This window comes from Heterodontus francisci, chromosome 5, assembly GCF_036365525.1.
Source record: "Heterodontus francisci isolate sHetFra1 chromosome 5, sHetFra1.hap1, whole genome shotgun sequence".
Classification (NCBI taxonomy): domain Eukaryota; kingdom Metazoa; phylum Chordata; class Chondrichthyes; order Heterodontiformes; family Heterodontidae; genus Heterodontus; species Heterodontus francisci.
The window spans coordinates 42,532,477-42,556,429 of record NC_090375.1 but is presented as its reverse complement, the minus strand read 5'-3'; the positions used below and the strand labels follow the sequence as shown (position 1 = coordinate 42,556,429).

Genomic DNA, 23,953 nt, shown 5'->3' with positions numbered 1-23,953 from the left:
CAAAAGAGCTGAACTCAAGAGGTGAGGTGAGAGTGACTGACATTGACATCAAGGCAGCATTTGACTGAGTACAGCATCAAGGAGCCCTAGCAAAACTGAAGTCAATGGGAATTGGGGGAAAACTCTCCACTGGTTGGAGTCATACATAGCGCAAAGGAAGATGGTTGTTGGAGGTCAATCATCTCAGTTCCAGGACATCACTGCAGGAGTTCCTCGGGATAGTGACCTAGGCCCAACCATCTTCAGCAGCTTCATCAATGACCTTCCTTCAATCAAAAGGTCAGAAGTGGGGATGTTCGCTGATGATTGCACAATGCTCAGCATCGTTCGTGACTCCTTAGATACTGAAGCAGTCCATGCAGAAATGCAGCAATACCTGGACAATATCCAGGCTTGGTCTGATAAATGGCAAGTAACATTCGTGCCACACAAGTGTCAGGCAATGACGCTCTTCAACAAGAGAGAATCTGACCATCTCCCCTAACCATCTAACATTCAATGACATTACCATCGCTTAATCCCCCACTATCAACATCCTAGGGGCTACCATTGACCAGAAACTGAACCGGAGTAGCCATATAAATACTGTGGCTATAAGAGCAGGTCAGAGGCTGGGAATCCTGAGGGGAGTAACTCACCTCCTGACTCCCCAAAGCCTGTCCGCCATCTAGAAGGCACAAGTCAAGAGTGTGATGGAATATTCTCCACTTGCCCGTATGCGTGCAGCTCCAACAACACTCAAGAAGCATGACACCATCCAGGACAAAGCTGCTCACCTGATTGGCACCCCATTCACAACATTCACTCCCTCCATCGCCGATGGACAGAGGCAGCAGTGTGTACTGGAGTCCATTATCAAAGATTTTATAGCAGAGCACTTGGAGAACAGTGGTAGAATCGGAGAGTCAGCATGCATTTACGAAAGGGAAACATGCTTGACAAATCTACTAGAATTCTTCGAGGATGTAACTAGTAGAGTTGATGAAGGGGAGCCAGTGAATGTGGTTTATTTGGACTTTCAGAAGGCTTTCGACAAAGTCCCACATAAGAGGTTGGCTGTAAAATTAAAGCGCATGGGATTGGGGGTAGTGTATTGCAATGGATAGAAAATTGGTTGGCAGACAGGAAACAAAGGGTAGAAATAAACGGATCTTTTTCCAAATGGCAGGCAGTGTCTAGTGGGGTACCGCAGGGATCGGTGCTAGGACCCCAGCTATTCACAATATATATTAATGATTTAGATGAGGGAACTAAATGTAATATCTCCAAATTTGCAGATGGTACAAAACTGGGTGGGAGGGTGAGTTGTGAGGAGGATGCAGAGAGGCTTCAGGGTGATTTGGACAAGTTGAGAGGGTGGGCAAATGCATGGCAGATGCAGTATAATGTGGATAAATGTGAGGTTATCCACTTTGGTAGCAAAAGCAGGAAGGCAGATTATTATCTGAATGGCTATAAACTGAGAGAGGGGAATATGCAACGAGACCTGGGTGTTCTCGTACACCAATCGCTGAAGGTAAGTATGCAGGTGCAACAGGCAGTAAAAAGGGCAAATAGCGAGTGGATTCGAGTACAGGAGCAGGGATGTCATAGAATCATAGTGTCATACAGCACAGTAACAGGCCCTTCGGCCTATCGTGTCTGTGTCGGCCATCCAGCACCCAGCTATTCTAATCCCATATTCCTGCACTTGTCCCATAGCCTTGTAAGCTATGGCGTTTCAAGTGCTCATCTAAATACTTCTTAATGTTGTGAGGGTTCCTGCCTCCACCACCTCTTCAGGCAGTGCGTTCCAGATTCCAACCACCCGCTGGGTGAAAAACTTTTTTCTCAAATCCCCCCTAAACCTCCTCCCCCTTACTCAAAATCTATGCCCCCTAGTTCTTGACCCCTCCGCTAAGGGAAAAAGTTTCTTCCTATCTAACCTATCAATGCCCCTCATAATTTTGTATACCTCAATCATGTCCCCCCTCAGCCTTCTCTGCTCCAAGGAAAACAACCCTAGCCTTTTCAGTCTGTCTTCATAGCTGAAATGCTCCAGCCCAGGCAACATCCTGGTGAATCTCCTCTGCACCCTCTCCAGTGCAATCACATCCTTCCTGTAGTGTGGTGACCAGGACTGTACACAGTACTCCAGCTGTGGCCTAACTAGTGTTTTATACAGCTCCATCATAATCTCCCTGCTCTTATACGCAATGCCTCTGTTAATAAAGGCAAGTATCCCATATGCCTTCCTAACCACCTTATCTACTTGTGCTGCTGCCTTCAGTGATCTATGGAAACGTGCACCAAAGTCCCTCTGACCTTCTGTACTTCCTAGGGTCCTACCATCCATTGTATATTTCCTTGCCTTGTTAGTCCTCCCAAAGTGCATTACCTCACACTTTTCAGGATTAAATTCCATTTGCCACTGCTTTGCCCATTTTACCAGCCCATCTCTAATCTCCCTGTAATCTAAGGACTTCCTCCTCACTATTTACAACATTTACAAAATTTACAATTTTCTTGTCATCCACAAACTTACTGATCATAGCTCCTATATTCACGTCTACATCATTAATGTACACTACAAACAACAAGGGTCCCAGCACTGATCCCTGTGGTACAGCACTGGTCACAGGCTTCCACTCGCAAAAGCAACCCTTAGCCGTCACCCTCTGCCTCCTGCCACGAAACCAATTTTGGATCCAATTTGCCTAATTGCCCTGAATCCCATGGGCTCTTACTTTCTTAACCAATCTCCCATGCGGGACCTTATCAAAAGCCTTACTGAAATCCATGTATAATACATCTACTGCTTTACCCTCATCGACACATCTAGTCACCTCCTTGAAAAATTCAATCAAGTTAGTTAGATGATCTCCCCCTGACAAAGCCATGTTGACTATCCCTGATTAATCCCTGCCTCTCCAAGTGGAGATTAATCCTGTCCCTCAGAATTTTTTCCAATATTTTCCCAACCACTGATATTCGACTCACCAGCCTGTATTACTTGGTTTATCCTTGCTACCCTTCTTGAATAATGGTACCACATTCGCTGTCCTCCAATCCTCTGGTACCTCTCCTGTGGCCAGAGAGGATTTGAAAATTTGTTTCAAAGCCCCCATTATCTCCTCCCTTGCCTCACATAACAGCCTAGGATACATCTCATCTGGGTTTGAGGATTTATTCCTTTCAAGCCTGCTGAAAGAGCTCATACTTCCTCCCTTTCAATGCTAATATGTTCAAGTATACCACAATCCCCCTCCCTGATCTCTACACCTACATCATCCTTCTCCATAGTGAACACTGATGAAAAGTAATCATTTCAAACCTCACCTATGTCCTCCGGCTCCACACATAGATTGCCACGTTGGTCCCTAATGGGCCCTACTCTTTCCCTGGTTATCCTCTTACTCTTAATATACTTATAAAACGCCTTAGGATTTTCCTTTATTTTGCCCGCCAATGTTTTCTCATGTCCCCTCTTTGCTTTCCTAATTACTTTTTAAAGTGCCACCCTACACTTTCTATACTCCTCTAGTGCCTCCGCTGTTTTCAGCACTTGGGATCTGCCATAAGCCTCCTTTCTTTTCCTGATCCAATCCACTATATCCCTTGACATCCAGGGTTCTCTGGGCCTGTTAGTCCTACTCTTCACCTTAATGGGGACATGTTGGATCTGAACTCTCACTATTTCCTCTTTGAATGACTGATGTGATGTAGACTTTCCTATAAGTAGCTGATCCCAGTCCACTTTGGCCAGATTCTGTTTTATCATCTTAAAAATGGCCTTCCCCCAATTCAGTACCTTTATTTCTGGTCCATCTTTGTCCTTTTCCATAACTACCTTAAATCTTACAGAGTTATGGTCACTATCCCTGAAATGCTCCCCCACTGACACTTCTACCGCTTGACCAGCTTCATTCCCTAGGATTAGGTCCAGTACTGCCCCTTCTCTTGGAGGACTTTCTACATACTGGCTCAAAAAGCTCTCCTGTATGCATTTTAAGAATTCTGCCCCCTTCAAGCATTTTGGGTAAGTTGAAATCCCCTCCTATTATTACCCTATTATTTTTACACCTCTCTGAGATTTGCCTCAGTATCTGCTCCTCTATCTCTTCCTGACTGTTTGGAGGCCTGTCGTAGACACCCAGCCAAATGATTGCCCCCTTTTTGTTTTTAAGTTCTACCCAAATGGCCTCATTTGAGGAACCTTCCAAGATATCATCCCTCCTTACTGCAGTAATTGACTCTTTGATCAACAGTGCAATGCCACCTCCTCTTTTATCCCCTCCCCTGTCATGCCTGAAGATTCTATACCCTGGAATATTGAGCTGCCAGTCCTGCCCCTCCCTCAACCATGTCTCTGTGATAGCAATAGTATCATAATCCCATGTGCTAATCATTTCATCTGCCTTACTAGTAAGACTCCTTGCATTGAAATAGATGAAATCCAACCTTGCATTTTTCACCTGTGCCTTACCAGGTCTATATTTGCTCTGCCTTCCAGACTGACTCCTTTTCTGTTCTATCTTGCTGCAATTATACAGGGCGTTGGTTTGTGCATGCCTGGAATATCGTGTGCAGTTTTGGTCTCCTTATCTGAGGAAGGATGTTCTTGCTATAGAGGGAGTGCAGTGAAGGTTTACCAGAACGATTCCTGGGATGGCGGGACTGATATATGAGGAGAGATTGAGTCAGTTCGGGTTATATTCGCTGGAGTTCAGAAAAGTGAGGGGGTGGATTTCATAGAAACCTATAAAATTCTAACAGGACTTGACAGGGTAGATGCAGAAAGGATGTTCCCGATGGTGGGGGAGTCCACAACCAGTGGTCATAGTCTAAGGATATGGGGTAAACCGTTCAGGACTGAGATGAGGAGAAATTTCTTTACCCAGAGAGTGGTGAGCCTGTGGAATTCACTACCACAGAAAGCAGTTGAGGCCAAAACATTGTATGTTTTCAAGAAGGAGTTAGATATAGCTGTTGGGGCGAAAGGGATCAAAGGATATGGAAGGAAAACGGGAACAGGTAACTAAGTTGGATGATCAGCCATGATCATAATTAATGGCGGAGCAGGCTCGAAGGGCCAAATGGCCTACGTCTGCTCCTATTTTCAATGTTTCTATCTGCAAGATGCACTGCAACAATGCACCAAGGTTCCTTCGACAGCACCTTCCAAACTCACGACCTCTACCAACTAGAAGGACAAAGGCAGCAAATGCATGGGAACACCACCACCAGCAAGTTCCCTTCCAAGTCACACACCATCCTGACTTGGAACTATATTTCCGTTCCTTCACTGTCGCTGGGTCAAAATCCTGGAACTCCCTTCCTAACAGCACTGTGGGTATACCTACCTCACATGTGCAGCAACGGTTCAAGAAGTCAGCTCACCACCACCTTCTCAAGGGCAATTAGGGATGGGCAATAAATGCTGGCCTAGCCAGCGACGCCCACATCCCATGAAGGAATTAAAAAAATCCATGAGTTCAAATCATACAATGGAAAGTTGTGCAACTGAATAAATAAACCTCTGAACTAAAAAAAGGACCATGAATTGTTGCTTACCAGTGTCCTTTAGGAAAATGAACCAGCTACCCATCTATGTGACTCCAGACCACATTAAGTGGTTGACTCCTAATTTGACTCAGGATGGATAGTAAATGCCAGTGCTACAACATCGTGCAAACAATATATATGAATAGTCTGAAAGTAAGAAGGCTTTTTCTCATTTACAATTCAGTTGCATCAAGCCACTTTTATCCTTTCAAATGTTAACAACTTTTCTTAACTAAATACAAAACGCATCACTGGTCGGATTTGTGAGACACTGTTATGTAGTCTGAAATAAACTTCCAGGCTGAGGGCTATCTGTAAGTGTGATGTGTAGAATATCTCTCTTAACACTTTCCAATTGGATAAATTGGAAGGGGTGGGAGTGGGGGTGAATGAAGGAACCTTTTCTATGGCGAGGGTGAGATCACAAAATGGCTGACTGCTCCCAGTTCCTGACCCCACTACTGTACTTTGCATATTTTCCTCATCTTTTTCCCCAAGAAATAAATATGTTGCACACTTTTAAGATGGTACTAACCATTTTTTCCAATTTTTCTCCCCCTCAGAGAATTATGCCCAATTCCGAGGTATTCCATAACTCATTCAAATAGATGTAACTGACTGTTTCAATAGCTCTTAGTGTGTTAAATAAAGTCCTTGTCGCATCATGATTTGTGCATGAATCTATCAAATAGAATGCATGCAAATTATTTGGTACAATCCCCAATAGAAAGCCTAGTTCATTTAGTTGCTTGCATGTGCTGTGGAATTGTCATTAGTTTATTCCTTTTTAATATTATTTAGGTTCAGGAGACAGTATCTCTGTTATTGACCTCTGAAAATTCATTCTAGTTTAGAAAAAAGTTGAGCAATTGCAGCAAAATATCACACCAAGTGCTTTCACATGAACACACTCACCAATGTGTGATCAGAGAAAATTAAAACTCCAGATCTCATTTTTTTTGTTTCTTTCCTATTTTGAAATTATATTTGTTTCAATTCAGAGAAAGAAAATGGCGATGGTGCTGACGTTATTTTAACTATTCACTTATTTTATTTGGAATTCTTCATGATACATCATCAATCAGGGGTTTTGACATAGATTTAGATTAGATTAGAGATACAGCACTGAAACAGGCCCTTCGGCCCACCGAGTCTGTGCCGAACATCAACCACCCATTTATACTAATCCTACACTAATTCACATATCCCACCTGTTCCTATATTTCCCTACCACCTACCTATACTAGTGACAATTTATAATGGCCAATTTACCTATCAACCTGCAAGTCTTTTGGCTTGTGGGAGGAAACCGGAGCACCCGGAGAAAACCCACGCAGACACAGGGAGAACTTGCAAACTCCACACAGGCAGTACCCAGAATCGAACCCGGGTCCCTGGAGCTGTGAGGCTGCGGTGCTAACCACTGCGCCACTGTGCCACATAGAAAAATAACTTGACTTACTTCCCAAATGTGTGAGGGTAAATGGACGTCATGCCACAGGATGAAAAATTACGAAACATGACCAAGGTTTAGTGAAAGAGCTAGGATTCAGTGAAGGAAAGGAGGCAGATGCTGATTTAGGGAAGGAAATTCAGAGAGTGGGACTCAAGTGGGGAGCAGGTGGGGGGAGATGAGTGGTGTTGTACAGCTCAAAGGAGGTTACTGAGATAGGGAGGGGTGAGTCCATGGAGAGATTAAAACATAAAACATAACATTAAAACATAAATTTGATCGCACCGAAAAGTAGGCATGCAGGGGCTGGGAGGAATGCTGTCTGAGGCAGAATGTCAGATTTGTGCTAGGATCTCATTAAAATTATTCTGCACTCTGGCTGCAGACAGCAGAGAAACATTGTAAAAGGGTTAAAATAGCTTGAGGAAGTTCGCACAGGGTGCCCAGCTTCTCTGATGCCGCATTGGAGTCCCCGGTCCAGGTGATAGGCAGGAGGACGGACATCCTATCATTTCCCCCACTCCCCTAGGGAGCAGAATGTCCTTCGGAAACTTCTCCAGTGCCATTGGTCAATGCCAGGAGCTTAGCTTCCGAGACAGGGCTACAATGCCGGAAAAAGTTCAATGACCTCACCAGAGTCGTCAAGGTAAGGATATTGCTCTCTTAGTTTCTGCTCACACTTCTACCACTTCATGCCTCACAACTCATGATACTTCCTTCCTCCACATCCCTTCACTCTCCTGCAATCACTGTATGACATTTCACCTAACATCATTCGTCTTATACTCACACACTCACCACTATTGCAGCCCTCACTATTGCAACACTCATTTCTCCACAGCTTACCTCTTATATACTCCATACTAACTATTGCACCATGACAGGCACATTCTATAAACACCTTATAAGACAGTGACTAAAACAGTTTCTACTTTCTAGCGGAAGAAAGCCACGCATAACCTATACAAGAAGACTGCCACTGGAGGAGGCTGAACACATCTGCACTCCCCCCTCCCTTGTGGAAGAAAATGTTTGCGCCATCACGAGGGGAGAGTTGTGTTCATGCTGGAGGAGCATAACCCAGGGTTTCATCGCACCTTATCCTCTTTTCCCTTTCTTACTTCTGTCTCTCCCGGCACACGGTGCATGGCAAACTGCAACTGCTTTCAACGGCCTGTTCTTTCTCTGATCAGCCTTCACACTAAAAGCTAATCCTTGCCCACTCTTTCACTTCAGGTAGAAATGTAGTGATATCTCTGCCACTTCAGGAAGAGAATGTTAGCCTTTCTGAAAATGCAGTGTCCCTCGGTCTGACTCTACCATGCATCAGCTCAGAGATTGCAACCATGCATACTTCAGGGCTTAGGTGAGAGGAGGGATATACTCAGGGCAAAAGAGCTAGGACAGGGGCAAAGATGCTATGGGCACCAGGATGCTGAAGGGTGAGATTACATAGGAACAGGAGTCAGCCATTCAGCCCCTGTACTGCCATTTAATTAGATGTGGCTGATCAATATCTCATCCCCCCCTACCTATCTTGGTTCCTCAACCCTTAATATCCTTGCCTAACAAAATTCTATCAATCTCAGTTTTGAAATTTTTAAGTAACCTAGCCTCAATCAATTCAACCATGGCTTTCAAAAGGGAACTGGATAATTATCTGAAGACAAAAAAATTTCAAGGCTATGGGGAAAAGGAGCAAGTGAGACCAGTTGAGTTGTTCTTGCAGAGAGCAAGCACAGACATGACAGGCTGAATGGCCTCCTTCTGTTCTGTAACCATCCTAAGATTCTATGATTCCATAGCTTCTTGGGAGAGTTCCATATTTCCACAACCCTTTGTGTGAAGAAGCACTTCCTGACATCACCTCTGAATGGCCTAGCTCTAATTTTAAGGCTGTACTTCCTTGTTCTAGATCCCCATAGTTTCTCTCCATCTCACCATCAAATCATACAATCATCTAACATAAGTCAATTTTATCACCCGTAATCTTCAAATTGTCATAGGGAGTGACAAGGTATTGGAGGTTTTGGAAGGCTTAAAAGTGGACAAATCTCCAGGTCCGGACAATTTATCTCCCAGGATGCTGTGGGAGGTGAGGGTGGAGATTGCAGGTGCTCTGACCCTAATTTTTCATTCCTCTCTGGCCACGGGGGAGGTGCCAGAGGACTGGAGAACAGCTAATGTGGTCCCACTATTTAAGAAAGGTTGTAGAGATAAGCCAGGGAACTTTAGACCAGTGAGTCTCACATCAGTGGTAGGGAAACTATTGGAAAAAATCTGAAGGAGAGAATCTATCCCCACTTGGAGACGCAAAATTTGATTAGGAATAGTCAGCATGGCTTTGTCAGAGGGAGGTCATGCCTAACAAATTTGATTGAATTTTTTAAGCATGTGACAAGGTTTGTAGATGAGGGTAGTGCAGTTGATGTAGTTTACATGGATTTCAGAAAAGCCTTTGACAAGGTCCCACATGGGAGACTTATCAAGAAAGCAAATGCACATGGGATACAAGGTAACTTGATAAGGTGGATTCAAAATTGACAGAGAGTGATGACAGACGGCTGTTTTAGTGACTGGAAGCCAGTGTCCAGTGGCGTACCACAGGGATCTGTGCTGGGTCCCCTATTGTTTGTCATTTATATAAATGACATAGCTAACTATGTGGGGGGTAGGATCAGTAAGTTCGCGGATGACACAAAGATTGGCCGAGTGGTTAACAGTGAGGTGGAGTGTCTTAGGTTACAGGAAGATATAGACGGGATGGTCAAATGGGCAGAAAAGTGGTATTTTACTTCCAGGGTATGGTTGCTCTAAGGCAGCATTCCCAATTATATAACAACAGACAATTGGGACACAAATATAAACAGGCCAACAAAGAGACACAAGCACACAGCACTCCTGTTATTGACAGAGGCTGGTTTGGTAAGTGGGGTGGGGGCGGAGTTTGAGTTGGGAAGCACACCGGAGCAGGCCGTAGCTGCAAGTAAGGGTCTGCAGCTGCTAGTGGGAGCATGGAGGGGTGTCCAATCTCCAATCCCTGGATGTGGGGGTGGAGTCTGATCCCTGATTGGTGTGGGTGGGGACTTTGTATGAGGAGTCCCTAATAGGGGAGATCTGATCCCAGGGAGGTAAGCTTGGTGCTAGTGTGGGGGGATGGGGGGGGGGGGGGTGGGCGGGGTGGTGGTGGGGGAGAGTGCAGGGGAAACAACTCTTATTCCTCCTGGTCCACAAGCAGTGCTGTAAAACACTTACCTTTTTCCTGAAGCTGTTCTCACCTCCCTTTGAGCTGTCAGTTTTCCTGAGGCCTTTAAATATAATATTTAAATGGTCAACCCGCCTCCCGGGAGTGGGTTGATTACCTGTCCTTGTCCCACCTCCATTAAACCCAGACGTGGTGGAGTTGAAGGCAGGCTTTGGTTGGATTTGAGCTTTTTAAAATTTTAACATCTCACCTGACCCCTACCCACCCATTTTTGGGGGTTAAAATTACACCCATAGACAGAGACACCCAAAGAGGCATGCATGCACCCAGACAGGCAGGCTTTAAATTGAGATACAGAGCATCATATGCAAAGATGCATCCAAACACAGATAAAATTTATGTATTCACATCCACCAAGATAATCCAACAATTACAGGTAGTTGCAGACGAACATAAATGCAATGAAAATACATATGCAACCATGCGTAATGCAGCCATATGTATTGAGCTATGTATATAGCCAGGCCTACACAGACATTCAAATGCATGTACACACACAGAAATACAGTGCAACGCAAAATATTCCCTAAAAATGTGGGAGCTTCTCGGTTAGTGTAAGTGATGCAACTTACAATGCTGATGTCCAGCAGAAGACAAAATAAAGGTGAGGTACTGTCTCTTTAAGTAGTTGCATGCTGATCTGTACACGCTGAGTAAAGTGAAAGGTTTGAGATGAAATGGTATGAACCGTTTGAAGAAATATGTCCAGTGACTAGAAAATGTTAATTTATTTCCTATTTTACATAATTACTTTGCAAATTTCATGAGGGCTAAAAAGTTTTGTTAAACAAGCACCTATTTTCCAAAAGAAAGTAAAAGATGATTTTAGACAGATTAAAATTCCCTTTAATTTTCAATGACATGACTTAATAATACACCAACTAGAGCATTTAAATTGTTTCTTTTTCTGAAGTCTACTCCCTTGCACCCCTGAAGCTGCAGAAAGATTAATGGTGATGGGCACATCGGCATCAGCACTCCTGCAGCTCCTTGTTCCTTGGCAAAGCTGGCAGCATATTTCAGGAAATTGTTCACTATCAGCCTGTGATTTTATGACCATTAATTTTAATGTACATTAAATTAGCTGCTCAGGGTGTGGAATTTTCCGATATGCATTCCCAGTCTGTACAAGAAATGCTGAAGTAGAAAATCCCAGACAAAAATTCACCAAAAGAAAAAGGAAGAGATTGGGATCTATTGTCTCCTCAGTATATGAAGTATGCCACTCTTTTATATCAACTGTTGATATGCTAAATTCCATTTTGTACTATCGCTGAAGACCAATGTGTATTCATTTGTGAAGACTTCCCCAGTTTGGTATCAGACTAAAACTGTAAATGTTTCCCTGTATCCCATACTTTCTCCAGTCAAGTCTTTTGTTTTATTTGGAAAGTAGTTGAACAATATCACAAAAAACTGGTTTGGGAGCAACAGATGCATAAAATATAGTCCCTAAAAATTGAATTCACCAAAATATCCATCTTTATTATCTCAAACATTAGAAAAATTCTGCTCAAGAGTTATGTTGGAATTGTTTTCTGGTGATTGAAACATTGCAAGTCTCATGTGCCTTTAAAGAGATTAGGATAAAATTCTTGAGGCAAATTCAAAGACTCTCATCGATTAGACACTAACCTGCTAATTGGGGAAATTAGACCATTTTACCATTTCTTCAAGTTCAGCGTTCACCATTTCCCCAAAATTAGGCTCGCAAGCGCAGGCCTTTCTGTAGAATTGTGGCATACTTGCTGTGGTAGATTTTAGAGAAGCCCTCACTCCTAAAAGCATGGGAGTTTACTACTTCTAATTGATGTTTTTCCTTTCATTTAGCCTGATTTTGGATTCAGGGGGCCAAGACCTGACTTTGGAAAGGCAGGTCCACCAGGTCTACCAGGTCCACCAGGCTTGCCAGGTCCTCCAGGATCTCCAGGGCTTCCAGGATCACCTGGGCTCGATGGAAGAGCTGGATTTGATGTAAGTCTTTAAAGTTTATTAAGACCAAATTACCAGCTTGATTTCTTAAAGACGAGAAGCAGAGAGGTTTTCTAAGTTTTTCTGGAGCTGGCAACATGTAATTTGGTTCAAGATGAAACTGAAGCACCTTGTTTACACATGTGCTTTGGTGAGCTCTATATAAATAGATGGGACTTATTTCCTCTGATAGCAACCACCTGACTTTGCTATAGATCTGGCGGTTAAGCTGCAGATTCTACAATAGCTGATATAAAAGGGCTTGATCAAATTTCCAAACTGGATATAAAGCAAGGGCAAATTTCAATGTATGCACTGAGAATGCAGCTTACAATTACAATGCATGCATTTGCCAAGGACTGTTCTCCTTGTGCACCTGTGAACATTGGAATGGGTAGGCCATTGAACTCCTCAGGCCTGTTCTGCCATTCAGTTAGACCAGTCTTGAATGTGTTATGTGGAACTGTGTTACTACTGGGCAAAGTGTCATACTATCCATGACTAATATTCTTCATTTTGATACAAAACTAAATTCCCCAAATAATTAAAAGATGTACAAAATATAGTTTAATTACTGTAAAAGTGATCATGTTTAATTTTCATTTTGTAGGGAGGAGCAGGCCCTCCGGGTCAACCAGGCCTTGCAGTAAGTACTTTTTGTTTTCAAGGGTCATTAAGTTAGTATCACACATTTGAAGTTCTATATAAAGAATAATGGCAAAAATAGTGAAAGTTGGCTGAATTCTACAAAATCTGATCATATTGAATCTATTGATCTAGGAATACTTTCCTGACTGTTGTAAATATCTCCCCTAAAACGCGCAAAATAATTCCAGCAAACATTCAGTACATTAGTATCTTTCCCTTTGTATGACACACAGCCAATACAGTTTCACAGAGTTTTGCAGGCGAATTTAACAGGATTTCATGCCTGACTCCATTTTGCTCGACGAGTGATCGATTGGAAAGTCGGACTCATTAACCATCATGCCCTGATTTTCTAGTTCCATAGGAATATAAGGATTCCTGGGCAAAAAAAGATTAAAATCTATCAAGTTCATTTTCTACCATCTTGGTAATTGCATAATATAATAACGGAGCTGTAGACTAAACATCGGAATCAATCTATCAATTAGTCTACAACAGACACAGACATGAGGAGAGGAAATCCCCAGTGGTGGAGAGCTTTTGGGAATCATAGGTCTAAAGTTACCTGTTCCTCCCAAGTATGCTGCACTTACCATATACCATGTCTCAAAGTACTAAAAAATATGCCGCAAAATGTTATTTTCTGAAAGAATCTATCCAATTTGCATTTTAATGAATCAATACTAACTGCTTCCACCATCCCCCTAGTGAGCCAATTCCATAGATTGACTACTTATAGATACTTATGCAGATTAGTTTTGAATTCACTAAGCCCTCACCTCACCCCATATTCACTTCAAGCCTTTCTTCTGTTTCTCTTGTTCTGGACATGGTGAATCTGTTTGCTGCAGTCTATGTTGTTATGAATTTAATTGGTTGGAAAAGCAGGAGCACCACAAGTTTTAGTCATGCTCTCAACCATGCCTAATTATTTAATTGGCCCACGAGAAAAGAGTCTTGGAAAGTTCACTCCCATGGTGCTTTTGGGGATTCGACAAATCCCAGCACATTTACCATGAGTCACTGTAATGACTCGCCTTGTTTCTGCTGATTTTCTGATGTCTTAGTTATTTGAATAAGGTTGGCAGATTCTCAACAGGATTCCTACCTCTGTTGGGAAGCTAGCTCGGGGGTCTCAAACCAGCTGCAGCCTACCCGTGAGACTGGCCATTAAGCGCTGAATTTAATTGGAAATATATCCCTAATCTGCTTCAAGTTTATTATTTTGTAAAATGCTCTGAACTTAGCAACTGCAGATTCCTGGAAGTCACAGTATTCTTAGCAGCTAGCCTTGCTGGGGTGCAAGTGAAGTGAAATATGTCAGATGGTGTGTCCCCCAAATTTACACGATCTTTGAATACTCCCATGTATGCACACACCTGTTGCCTGTTACGCTGGCAGAAAATAAGTATCACCAATTCAGCTAGCCTGCGATTTTATCTGAGTGATAGGGGTCTCAGTCACTGGTTAAAGCACTGGTGAGAGCCTTGCGTCACATTCTCTGGGGAAGGCCTCCCAATTGTGCGGCAGGCCTTCCTTGGGATTAAGGAACCGGCAAAGGAAGTCCTGTTGTGAGCTGTCGGCCAATCAGAGGCTGGCAACTCCTTAACTGAGCAGTACCGCTGCAGAGGCAATAGCTGCTGTTGGTACTGGATTCACGGGAGGCACTGGACCCAGGCCACGGGTGAGTCAGGCAGGATGAATTTCTCGGGGTGGGGGTCGTGGGGGAAAGGGGTATAGGTGGATCGGCAGCAAGGGCAGGAGGTGGCTCTCAGTGGGCCCCCACTTCCTGATGTTGGATCCCGTGATGAGGGAACTGCACCCACCCCAACACCGGATCCAGCAAACAACCTGCACAGAATTGCTTGGTATGCTCCCCGTGTGGCGACAGGCTTGCCCACCACTGGGCTCATGAGGTGGTGTCAGGATGAGCCCCTTAATTGGGCATTGTGATGGAATCCACATCTGTCAAATGGAAACATATTAATTTTGTCACATGGAACACAACTTGCACTTTTTTCTGGACATTGAACATAACTTGTTTAAAAGGACCACAGAGCTGAACAGCTAAAACATGGTTGCACATTTGCATTCTGAGAGACAGTTGCAGAGAGAGAGAGAGACAATGCGAGTGCTCCCTGATTCAGTTGGCAAGATGGATTTTGTCAATAGTGGTGATCAAAAGACATTGAGAGCCACTGACTTTGTAAGAGACAAACCTCCACCCCCCCACCACCCCCCCCCCCCCCCCCCACCATCCCCATCCCTCCCACTGAGTGTGACTGGAGAACTTTTTAAATGCACACTTTCTAAGTGCACACTTTCAAACTTGTTTCGCTGGTACCAGAGGACCTCTTCAGCCGTCTGGTACCAGCAAAACAAATTTGAAAGTAAGTACTGGGCCCCATCGAGAACTGCAAGACTTAACTCCAATCAAGGACTTTACATCCAAACTAAGGACAGTAACTGAATTCCATTTACTACTCCAACCGTCCCCCCTTTATTCTTTCTCCCCCTCTGTATCTTTTTGTGTGTGTGTGTTTATCTCTTATGCTTGCCAGCCTGGTTACATCGCGTACTTTTAGTAATTTTCACTGAGTTAGAGTGTTAAGGCTAACAAGCTAACATCTTTCTTGTTTAAACCTAAGAAAACCTGTCTGGTTGGTTCATTTACAATTACACTTAGAGAGCAATGAGTAAGGACTCACTGAGGTGTTAAGCTAAAACACCGTGTTTTAAAAATTAAACCCTGTTATGGCCAAACCAGGAAAGAGGCCAGAGGGGAGCCTGAGACCCCTTCCTCACCTGGTCGTAACAGAAATTTGGCAGCTAGCATCCGGATTGGACGCACAGACAAATGAGAAATTGGAAGTGGGAAATCAAATTGATCCCAATCAAAAAAGAGAAAAGATTTCAATACGGGTTTTCTTGTGGCTGTGTGTGCTAGAATACTAACATGTCCGTGACTGAAGCCAGTAACTACCCAAGCCAGGGTGAAGTAACTTGGGATAAGTTAAAGGCATGGAGCAGTTGAGAAGTATGGCTGAGCAGTGTGGGATCACTTTCTGTGCAAAGGCTAGAAAGTCCGAACTCCTAAGACTAGTGGCCAACCATTTTTCCCTTGAATCCGAAGAATCAGAGGCAGGGTTAGAATTCGAGTCAGATAGGGTAATATTGACAAAGATACAATTGGAAAGAGGAAACTTGAATTAAAAGACAGGGAAAGAGAGAGAGAGAAAGGGAGAGACAGGAGAAAGAAAAAGAGAGACAAGAGAGAGAAAAAGAATGACAGGAGAGAGAAAAAGAGAGAAGAGAGAGAGAAAGAAAGACAGGAGAGAGAGAGCGAGAGAGAAATATCCAGAAGAGATGGGAGGAAAGAGAGCTGAGGCGACTTGGATTAATTAGGAGGCAACAGAGTAACCCCGGTAAAAGCATGGCCAATATGGAAAATAGTAATTCGGGACTGTGCGCTGAGGTTTTAAAGATTTCCCAGTTGATTCCAAAATTCAGTGAGGGAGACGCGAAAGCATTTTTTGTATCTTTGGAGAAACTTGCAAGGCAGTTAAAATGTCCGGCTGAGAGCTGGACTCTTCTGCTGCAAAGTAAGTTCACAGGAAAAACCCATGAGGTTTATTTCCTGTTCATCAAATTATGAACTGAAAAAAAAAATGCTATCCTTGGGGCATATGAGCTTGTACCGGAGGCCTATCACCACAAGATCTGAACCCTCCAGAAACAAGCTGAGCAAACGTACTTGGAGTTTGAGAGGAGTAAGCAGCTGGGTTTTGACCAGTGGTTGAGAGCTCTTAAAGTTTAGCCCAGCTGGGAAAACCTCAGAGAGGTAATTCTCCTTGAGGAATTTAAAAACTCTCTCCCCCTTTCTTTAAAGACCCATGTGGAGGAACAAAAAGTACATAGAGTCAGGCAAGCTGCATTTCCGGCTGATGTGTTTGCTGTAATATACAAGTCGGTTCCCCAAGGGAAAATCTTTCCTAGTCACCCCCACAAATCTGAAAAGGACACAGGGTGGGAAGCTGATAGGAGCCCAAGCAGTCCTGGGAGAGAAAGAAAAGCAGGAGACACAGGGGGCCCTCCTCCAGCCAAAAAGGATAGTGCTGTAAGTAGGAGTGAGACCCAGAGACCTGCGTGCTTCCATTGTAATAAGGCAGGTCATCCAAGAGCTGACTGCTGGAAACTATGGGGAAAGCCTGTAAGGTTAATCAGGGCACACCCGCTTAGTGAAGGAAAAGGGACCCTGATGGAAAGCGCAGCAGAACAAGACTGCAACAGTATTAAGACCCAGAGAAAATACTGCTGTGGGTGCAGGAAAATTTAATGAGATCCTGAAGGTTATCAGGATTTTGTATCTGAGAGTAACCCCATATCCCTTGAGTGGGGCAAGCAAGCCCATAGTAATCCTCAGGAATACAGGGGCCACCAGATCCCTTTTGCTGGAAAAAGGCCTGACCTTTCCTCCAGAGAGTTCAGTAAATACCAGAATGGTGGTGAATGGTATTGGAGGGCAGTGTAGGCCCATACCTTTAGAGTGTAACCTAGTTTCGGGACCGGTGACCAGAGGGATTGTCCCTAGTTTGCCTGTGGACGGGGTTGACCTGCTCCTAGGTAATGATCTGACAGGGGCGAAGGTGGTAGCTTCCCCAGTAGTGAAAGAGAGACATAAGGAGGTCAGAGAGACAGGGCAGTGGCAGGAGACGGTCCCCTGCAGTTCCCCTAAATATGTCGTGATTTGGGCCAACCAAACCAGCTCCCCCAGAGGAGACTGCATTGGCACTGCAGGCAGATGACCATGAGCTCTGTCTGTCTGAAACTTTCTTTGAAAAGTTGGAAGACCCAGGGAATGAATTAAATGGATCTTCCCTAGCTGAGGATCAGAGAGCCGACCCAGTGCCAAGAGAGTTAACACGGGCTGCCCAGTCTGAAATGGAAGCAGACGGAGTCCCTGATTGCTACTATTTAAAGAATGAGGTACTGATGAGTAAGTGGAGTTCTTCTCACAGAACTGAGAGCAAGGAGTGGACAGTAGTTCACCAGTTAGTGGTGCCGCAGAGGTACCAGAAAGAAATATTGAAAATAGCCCATGAGATTACAATGGCTGTACATGTCGGTATACGAAAAACGAAAGCCTGCATAGAACAGCAGTTTGACTGGCCAAAACTCCACAAAGATGTGTTTGAGGACTGCAGGAATTGCTACATGTGCCAGGATTAGGAGAAACCCCAACCTACAGTGAAATCTGCGCTCTTACTTCTTGTATTGGCTTTTGGGAAACCCCCCCAGTAGAGGGCTGGTGAACTGTAAGGGACCCCTGCTGAGAACAAAAGGGGGCAGACAGGCAGAGGTCTGGCTTAAAGTTAGAGAGGAAAGAGGAAAAGGGAACAAAGGGGACAGGTTAAAGGAGGTCCAAGGAAGATTCCCAAATAAAAACCCCTACTGTCTGGTGAGCCAACCCCGAAGTGTTGGAAAACTTAGACCTGACATCCTCTTATGTAAATGCGGACACCAGAAGCACCCCACCAGAGTTGCTAACAGCATTTACAGCAACCTGCAGGGACAAAGTAAGTCCTCAAGAGGGCATAGTAACCGTGAGGGTGCCTCACCTAGTCGAGGTGCCGCAGGGGAGTGTAGTAGAATCTGGACAAATACCTGCAAGCAGGAATATCCCAGAAGACAAAGGGAAGATTAGCAAGGAATCCTCCTGCACAGTCAGAAGAAAAGGGAACCAACAATGCCCTGAAGTGAACAGCACTTCCAGGACTCACCAGGGCACTGAAAATGAGGTCAGAGTGGATCCACCCACTGCCGACTCCCATGATCAGAGCTCCAAACCAGGGCCAATAAAATCTAACCCTCCCCCTGCAGACCCCAACAGGAACAAAGGCACCCTGGACAATCATGGAAAAGTGCAAACTTCAAACCTCCCCAAAATCACATGTTTATTGGGATGCCCATTCCCAACTTATTGTAAGCTGATAGTGAAGAAAATTTAAATCCCTTGGGCAACACATAACTATCTCAGACTCACCTCAAGGCAAAGGGGCAATTTAAAGCAGCACTGCTACAAAGGAAAGACAGGCTGTAACAATTTTAAGATTTCTGAATAAATGAGAATGAATGAGAGAAATGAATGTATTTCTTGTATTGTCTCTTCTTTCTAATTTATAATGAAATGCTCTCCTAATGTCATATTTAATTCAGCAAGAGATGTGATGGAAACCACATCTGCCAAATGGAAACATATTAATTTCGTCATATGGAACACTATTTGAACATTTTACTGGACATTGAACATAACTCATTTAAAAGGAACACAGAGCTGAACAGCTAAAACATGGTTGCACATTTGCATTCTGAGAGACAGTTGCATAGAGAGACAATGGGAGTGCTCCCTGATTCAGTTAGCGAGATGAGTTTTGTCAATAGTGGTGATCAAAAGACATTGAGAGCCACTGATTTTTTAAGAGACAAACCTTCACTCCTCTGCCCCCCACTGAGTGTGACTGGAGAACTTTTGAAATCAACAATCCTTGCAGATTATGCTGTTTCAAACAAAGAGCTGGTCACATGACTAACCTGCTGGCCACCCTGGAGACCTTTTGAATTGTGCACACAGAAAGGGAAGACTGCAACTGAACTCAAAGGAGAAAGCACCACTCTCTCCCTGTCTTTCTCGCTCTCTAAAGCAAAGTCCCAGGGACTCACAGAAGCAACTTAAGCCTCAAGACAGAGGACCTCTTCAGCCTTCTGGTACCAGTGAAACAAGTTTGAATGTGTGCACTGGGCCCCAGCGAGAACTTCAAGACTTAAAGTCAATCAAGAACTTTACGTCCAAACTAAAGACAGTAACTGAATTCTATTTACTACTCCAAACACCCCCCCCCCCCCCGCCCCGCTTTATTCTTTCTTCCCCTCTGTATCTATTTCTGTGTGTGTGTTTATCTCGTATGCATACTAGCATGGTTACGCTGCGTATTTTTAGTAATTTTCACTGAGTTAGAGTGTTAAGGCTAATAAACTTGCGTCTTTCTTGGTTAAACCTAAGAAAACTGATCTGGTTGGTTCGTTTACAATTACACTAGAGAGCAGTGAGCAAGGACTCACTGAGGTATTAAACTAAAACACTGTGTTTTAAAAGCTAAACCCTGTTATAGCCAAACCTGGAAAAGGGCCAGTGGGGAGCCTGAGACCCCTTCCTCACCTGGTCATAACAGCATTGATTGCCCACTTAAGAGCCTCAATTGACGGCAGGGTGGGAAAGCCCCCTACAGACCTTCTCACCCCAGACTTAATTTGGGTCGAGGCGGGAAGATGTTGGGGGTCACCTGTGCCACCAGCCCGCCCGATTATATGCTCTCCCTTCCTCCAAAGTCATCATTGTGGAGAGCATAAAATTCCATGCCCCCCGCCCGTCACCCCGGTTTGTCTTTACATTATTATGTCCCATGTTGAAGACCTTTGCTTTTTTCATTCTTTGATGAAGGTGATGTCCAGACAGACCCATGCCAACTCTGGCAATACTACTACAGTCAATGCCCACTTAAATGAATAACTGATAGGCAAATGAAATTTCGAAATCCCTTTTCTACCTATTCCAACAACCGATGTTCCCCTTAAATGAATAACCTTTCAGTGAATAAAACATTAAAAGAATTATAAAAGTCTGGATTTATTCATTTAGCTGTTCTACTTCCCTGCTAAAACCGATGTGTAAACCCGTTTTGCCAATCAAGGTGTTAAGCTCTTTTTCCAAGTGCTTAGTAACCAATTCACTGACATTTATTTACTTAGAGATACAGCACTGAAACAGGCCCTTCGGCCCACCGAGTCTGTGCCGACCAACAAATCCCACATTAACCCCATATTCTCTACCACATCCCCACCATTCTCCTACCACCTACCTACACTAGGGGCAATTTACAATGGCCAATTTACCTATCAACCTGCAAGTCTTTGGCTGAAGGAGGAAACCAGAGTACCCGGCGGAAACCCACGCAGACACAAGGAGAACTTGCAAACTCCCCACAGGCAGTACCCAGAACTGAACCCGGGTCGCTGGAGCTGTGATGCTGCGGTGCTAACCACTGTGTCACTGTGCCACCCTCAGAGTCTTTTCACATCATCCGATGCTGGGGCTGAAGAACTTTGGTGATCAGTGTGACAAGTGCTTATGTTTAGGTCTGAAAACCACCTCGTCAAGTGCTAATGCTCAACCTTTCTTATCATTTGACTAGTTAGAGCTTACAGTTCATCCAGTATCTCCAGCTAAAAGGCAATCATTAATTGGCGAACTATTTTCAAAAAAATCAACTCTCAAATACTATGGGATATTGCTAGATCTGAGTAATCTGTTTATAAAGATCCTTTTGTTTTTGAAGATTTGTTTTGCTGTCCTGTAATGTCAATGGCAATGAAAGCACATGACACAAATACAATGTGTAAAACATAACAACTATGTGACTGTTCTTGTGGTACTGTAATTGCAATCTACCCCTCTCTACCTCTCTCTCCTCCTTTACCATACTCCTTAGAACCTACCTCTTTGACCAGGTTTTTGGTCATCAGTCCTGCTATCCCCTTATGTGTCACGGGGCTGAACTTTGTCATCCTGTCGCGGGACCTGGCGTCAGTACTGGAAATGGGCACCGTCGCCCACAATCACGTGGCAGCTGGCCAATTAACATAACCAAGGCACAGGGCCCGTCCTATTGCAGGACGGCGGCGGTGCTACAATAGCAGCATCAAGTGACCAGAACGCAGGTGCTGGCGCCATCTTTAAAGTTTTGCCAGCCTTAATTGTACGACTGCCTTTCACTGAAGTAGCGAACCTGAAGTGCTGCTGACCGTTCTGCTGCTGCTGCTGTAACTCCTGGACTCCCTCCTTCCCTCTATCACTGATGCTTCTTTCCGAGCTCACCCCAATGGCATGGGGAGGAGTCATTTAGGAGACCCCATTGAAGGGCTGCCACTAGCATACGTGTTCTGTTGCTCTTCATGCAAAGTCTAAGTATGTCCCTGTTTCTGCTTGCAGAAGAAATGAGCCCATAATACCAGGAAGACATTGAGGACTGGCAGTGGGATCCCTGATGCGTGTCTACTGACGTTGGCAGAGGAGGAGGCTCTGCAGCTAGTGGGGGCACAGGGCAGCCATGCAATCATGAACAGTGATACTGGAGTGTCCACACAAGAGCATAAGGAAACATTGTGTTTATGTGTCCTCCATCACACTTCTGGAGATCCATATCAAGTATGAGAAGATCTGCACAACCTAACCCACAGACGTTTGTGTTTTCTCATGCAGGCCGTGGCACCTCGGAGGCAAGCTCAGCTACTGGGACAGGGGTCCTGCCATTGACCTCTGACAAGGAGGAGGAACAGTCAGAGGATGCACCGTCACATCATTACCCTGCACCCTCCACCATTGTAGATACTCTCACTTCAGTGGGTATGTGCTCAGGCTTAGATTCAAGGTCACAAGCTGGTGAGAGCATCACACACATGCATGAGCAGCTGACAGAGGCTGTAACAACTGAGGTCATTGACAGTTGGAGGATTGTGGTGGGCCAAGCCCATGCTGAACCTTTGGCTGATGACAAGCCTCTAGTCCATCCATGCCATGAGAGCTGCCATGTCTCAGGCATGTGAGCGTGTGACTCCCTCCATCTAGAGTTTGGAGACCCTCAAGGAGAGCTAGATTGCCCAGATGCATGCAGACCTACACACCATCGTCGTGACCACGAGCTCAACACAGCCGTGGCAAGTTGAGAGAAGGACGAGGCGCCTGGAGTCTTTTCAAGGTCCTTGCCCTTTTATGGTCAGCATAGAGGTGCAAGAGAGCCTTGAAAGGGAGGAGGAGAGGCTGCCCTCCACACTTGGAGGCTCCCCTCAGGGTGCTGTGGGTGTGGATAGAGGCTCCTCAGCCTCTGTGCCAGTGAGCCCAGCTCCAGTAGCCACGATGACTGAGGCTCCTGAACCTGTACTGGAACCCTTCAGCCAACCGGGCCCTCCATGCCTCAGGCAGCCAGAGGATACCCACCAAAGTCATCCCAGGCCGAGGGACAATATGATTAGCAGCCTGCCTCCACCCTCCACCTCAGCTGCTAGCGTAAGGATTGCACTGTGTAGAAACACACAAAAACGTATAAAGAAGAGCATGTAAATGCACTTGGGGCTTCACAGGTGTATCAATTGTGGCATTTGCATTGGTTCCAGCAATTGTGTTAATAAGTGGAGGTCAGATTCATTCCTGTCTTTGGTTCATGCTTTCATTGTTGACTTGTGAGGTGCAACCTTCACCTTTCTCCCTCAATGGGCTGCCAGTGTAGACACAGGCTGAGTTTTGTCATCGTCTCAGATGTGTCAGAGCGCGCGGTGAAGCTGACGCTTGTTACTGGACTGAAATAGGAAGGAGGTGACAGGCGGAATACCGTGAGATGAGTCATTATTGAGTTCACTTTGAGAGGCCATCATGGTGGCAGGAAGCGGGCACGTATGAGATTGTAATAAAAGCAAAATACTGCAGATGCTGGAAATCTGAAATAAAAACAAGAAATGCTGGAACTACTCAGCAGGTCTGGCAGCATCTGTGGAAAGAGAAGCAGAGTTAACGTTTTGGGTCAGTGACACTTCTTCGGAACTGGCAAATATTAGAAATGTCAAAGGTCAAAGATTCACGGAGAAGACTCGGAGGGCGGAGTTCCAGAACGGTAAGTAGAAAAAACTTACCTCGGGGATCCGCGGCCTACATTCACAGAGAAGACTCGGAGGGCGGAACTCCAGACCGGTAAGTAGAAAAAACTTACCTCGGGGATTAGCGGCCTACATTCACGGAGAAGACTTGGAGGACGGAATTCCAGACCGGTAAGTAGAAAAAACTTACCTCGGGGATCCGCGGCCTACACTCACGGAGAAGACTCGGAGGGCGGAGTTCCAGACCGGTAAGTAGAAAAAACTTACCTCGGGGATTAGCGGCCTACATTCACGGAGAAGACTTGGAGGACGGAATTCCAGACCGGTAAGTAGAAAAAACTTACCTCGGGGATCCGCGGCCTACACTC

At 44.8% G+C, this 23,953-nt stretch overlaps 1 protein-coding gene across 1 annotated transcript in view; it reads left to right on the top strand.

Annotated features, from left to right (window-relative positions):
- Positions 1–23,953, top strand: part of LOC137369533 (collagen alpha-3(IX) chain-like) — a 181,356-nt gene that overhangs the window by 27,979 nt on the left and 129,424 nt on the right. The window contains exons 7-9 of the mRNA XM_068030800.1: positions 6,108–6,128; positions 12,093–12,236; positions 12,844–12,879. Of these exons, the coding sequence (XP_067886901.1) occupies positions 6,108–6,128; positions 12,093–12,236; positions 12,844–12,879 (201 nt within the window). The remainder of the gene's footprint in view (positions 1–6,107; positions 6,129–12,092; positions 12,237–12,843; positions 12,880–23,953) is intronic.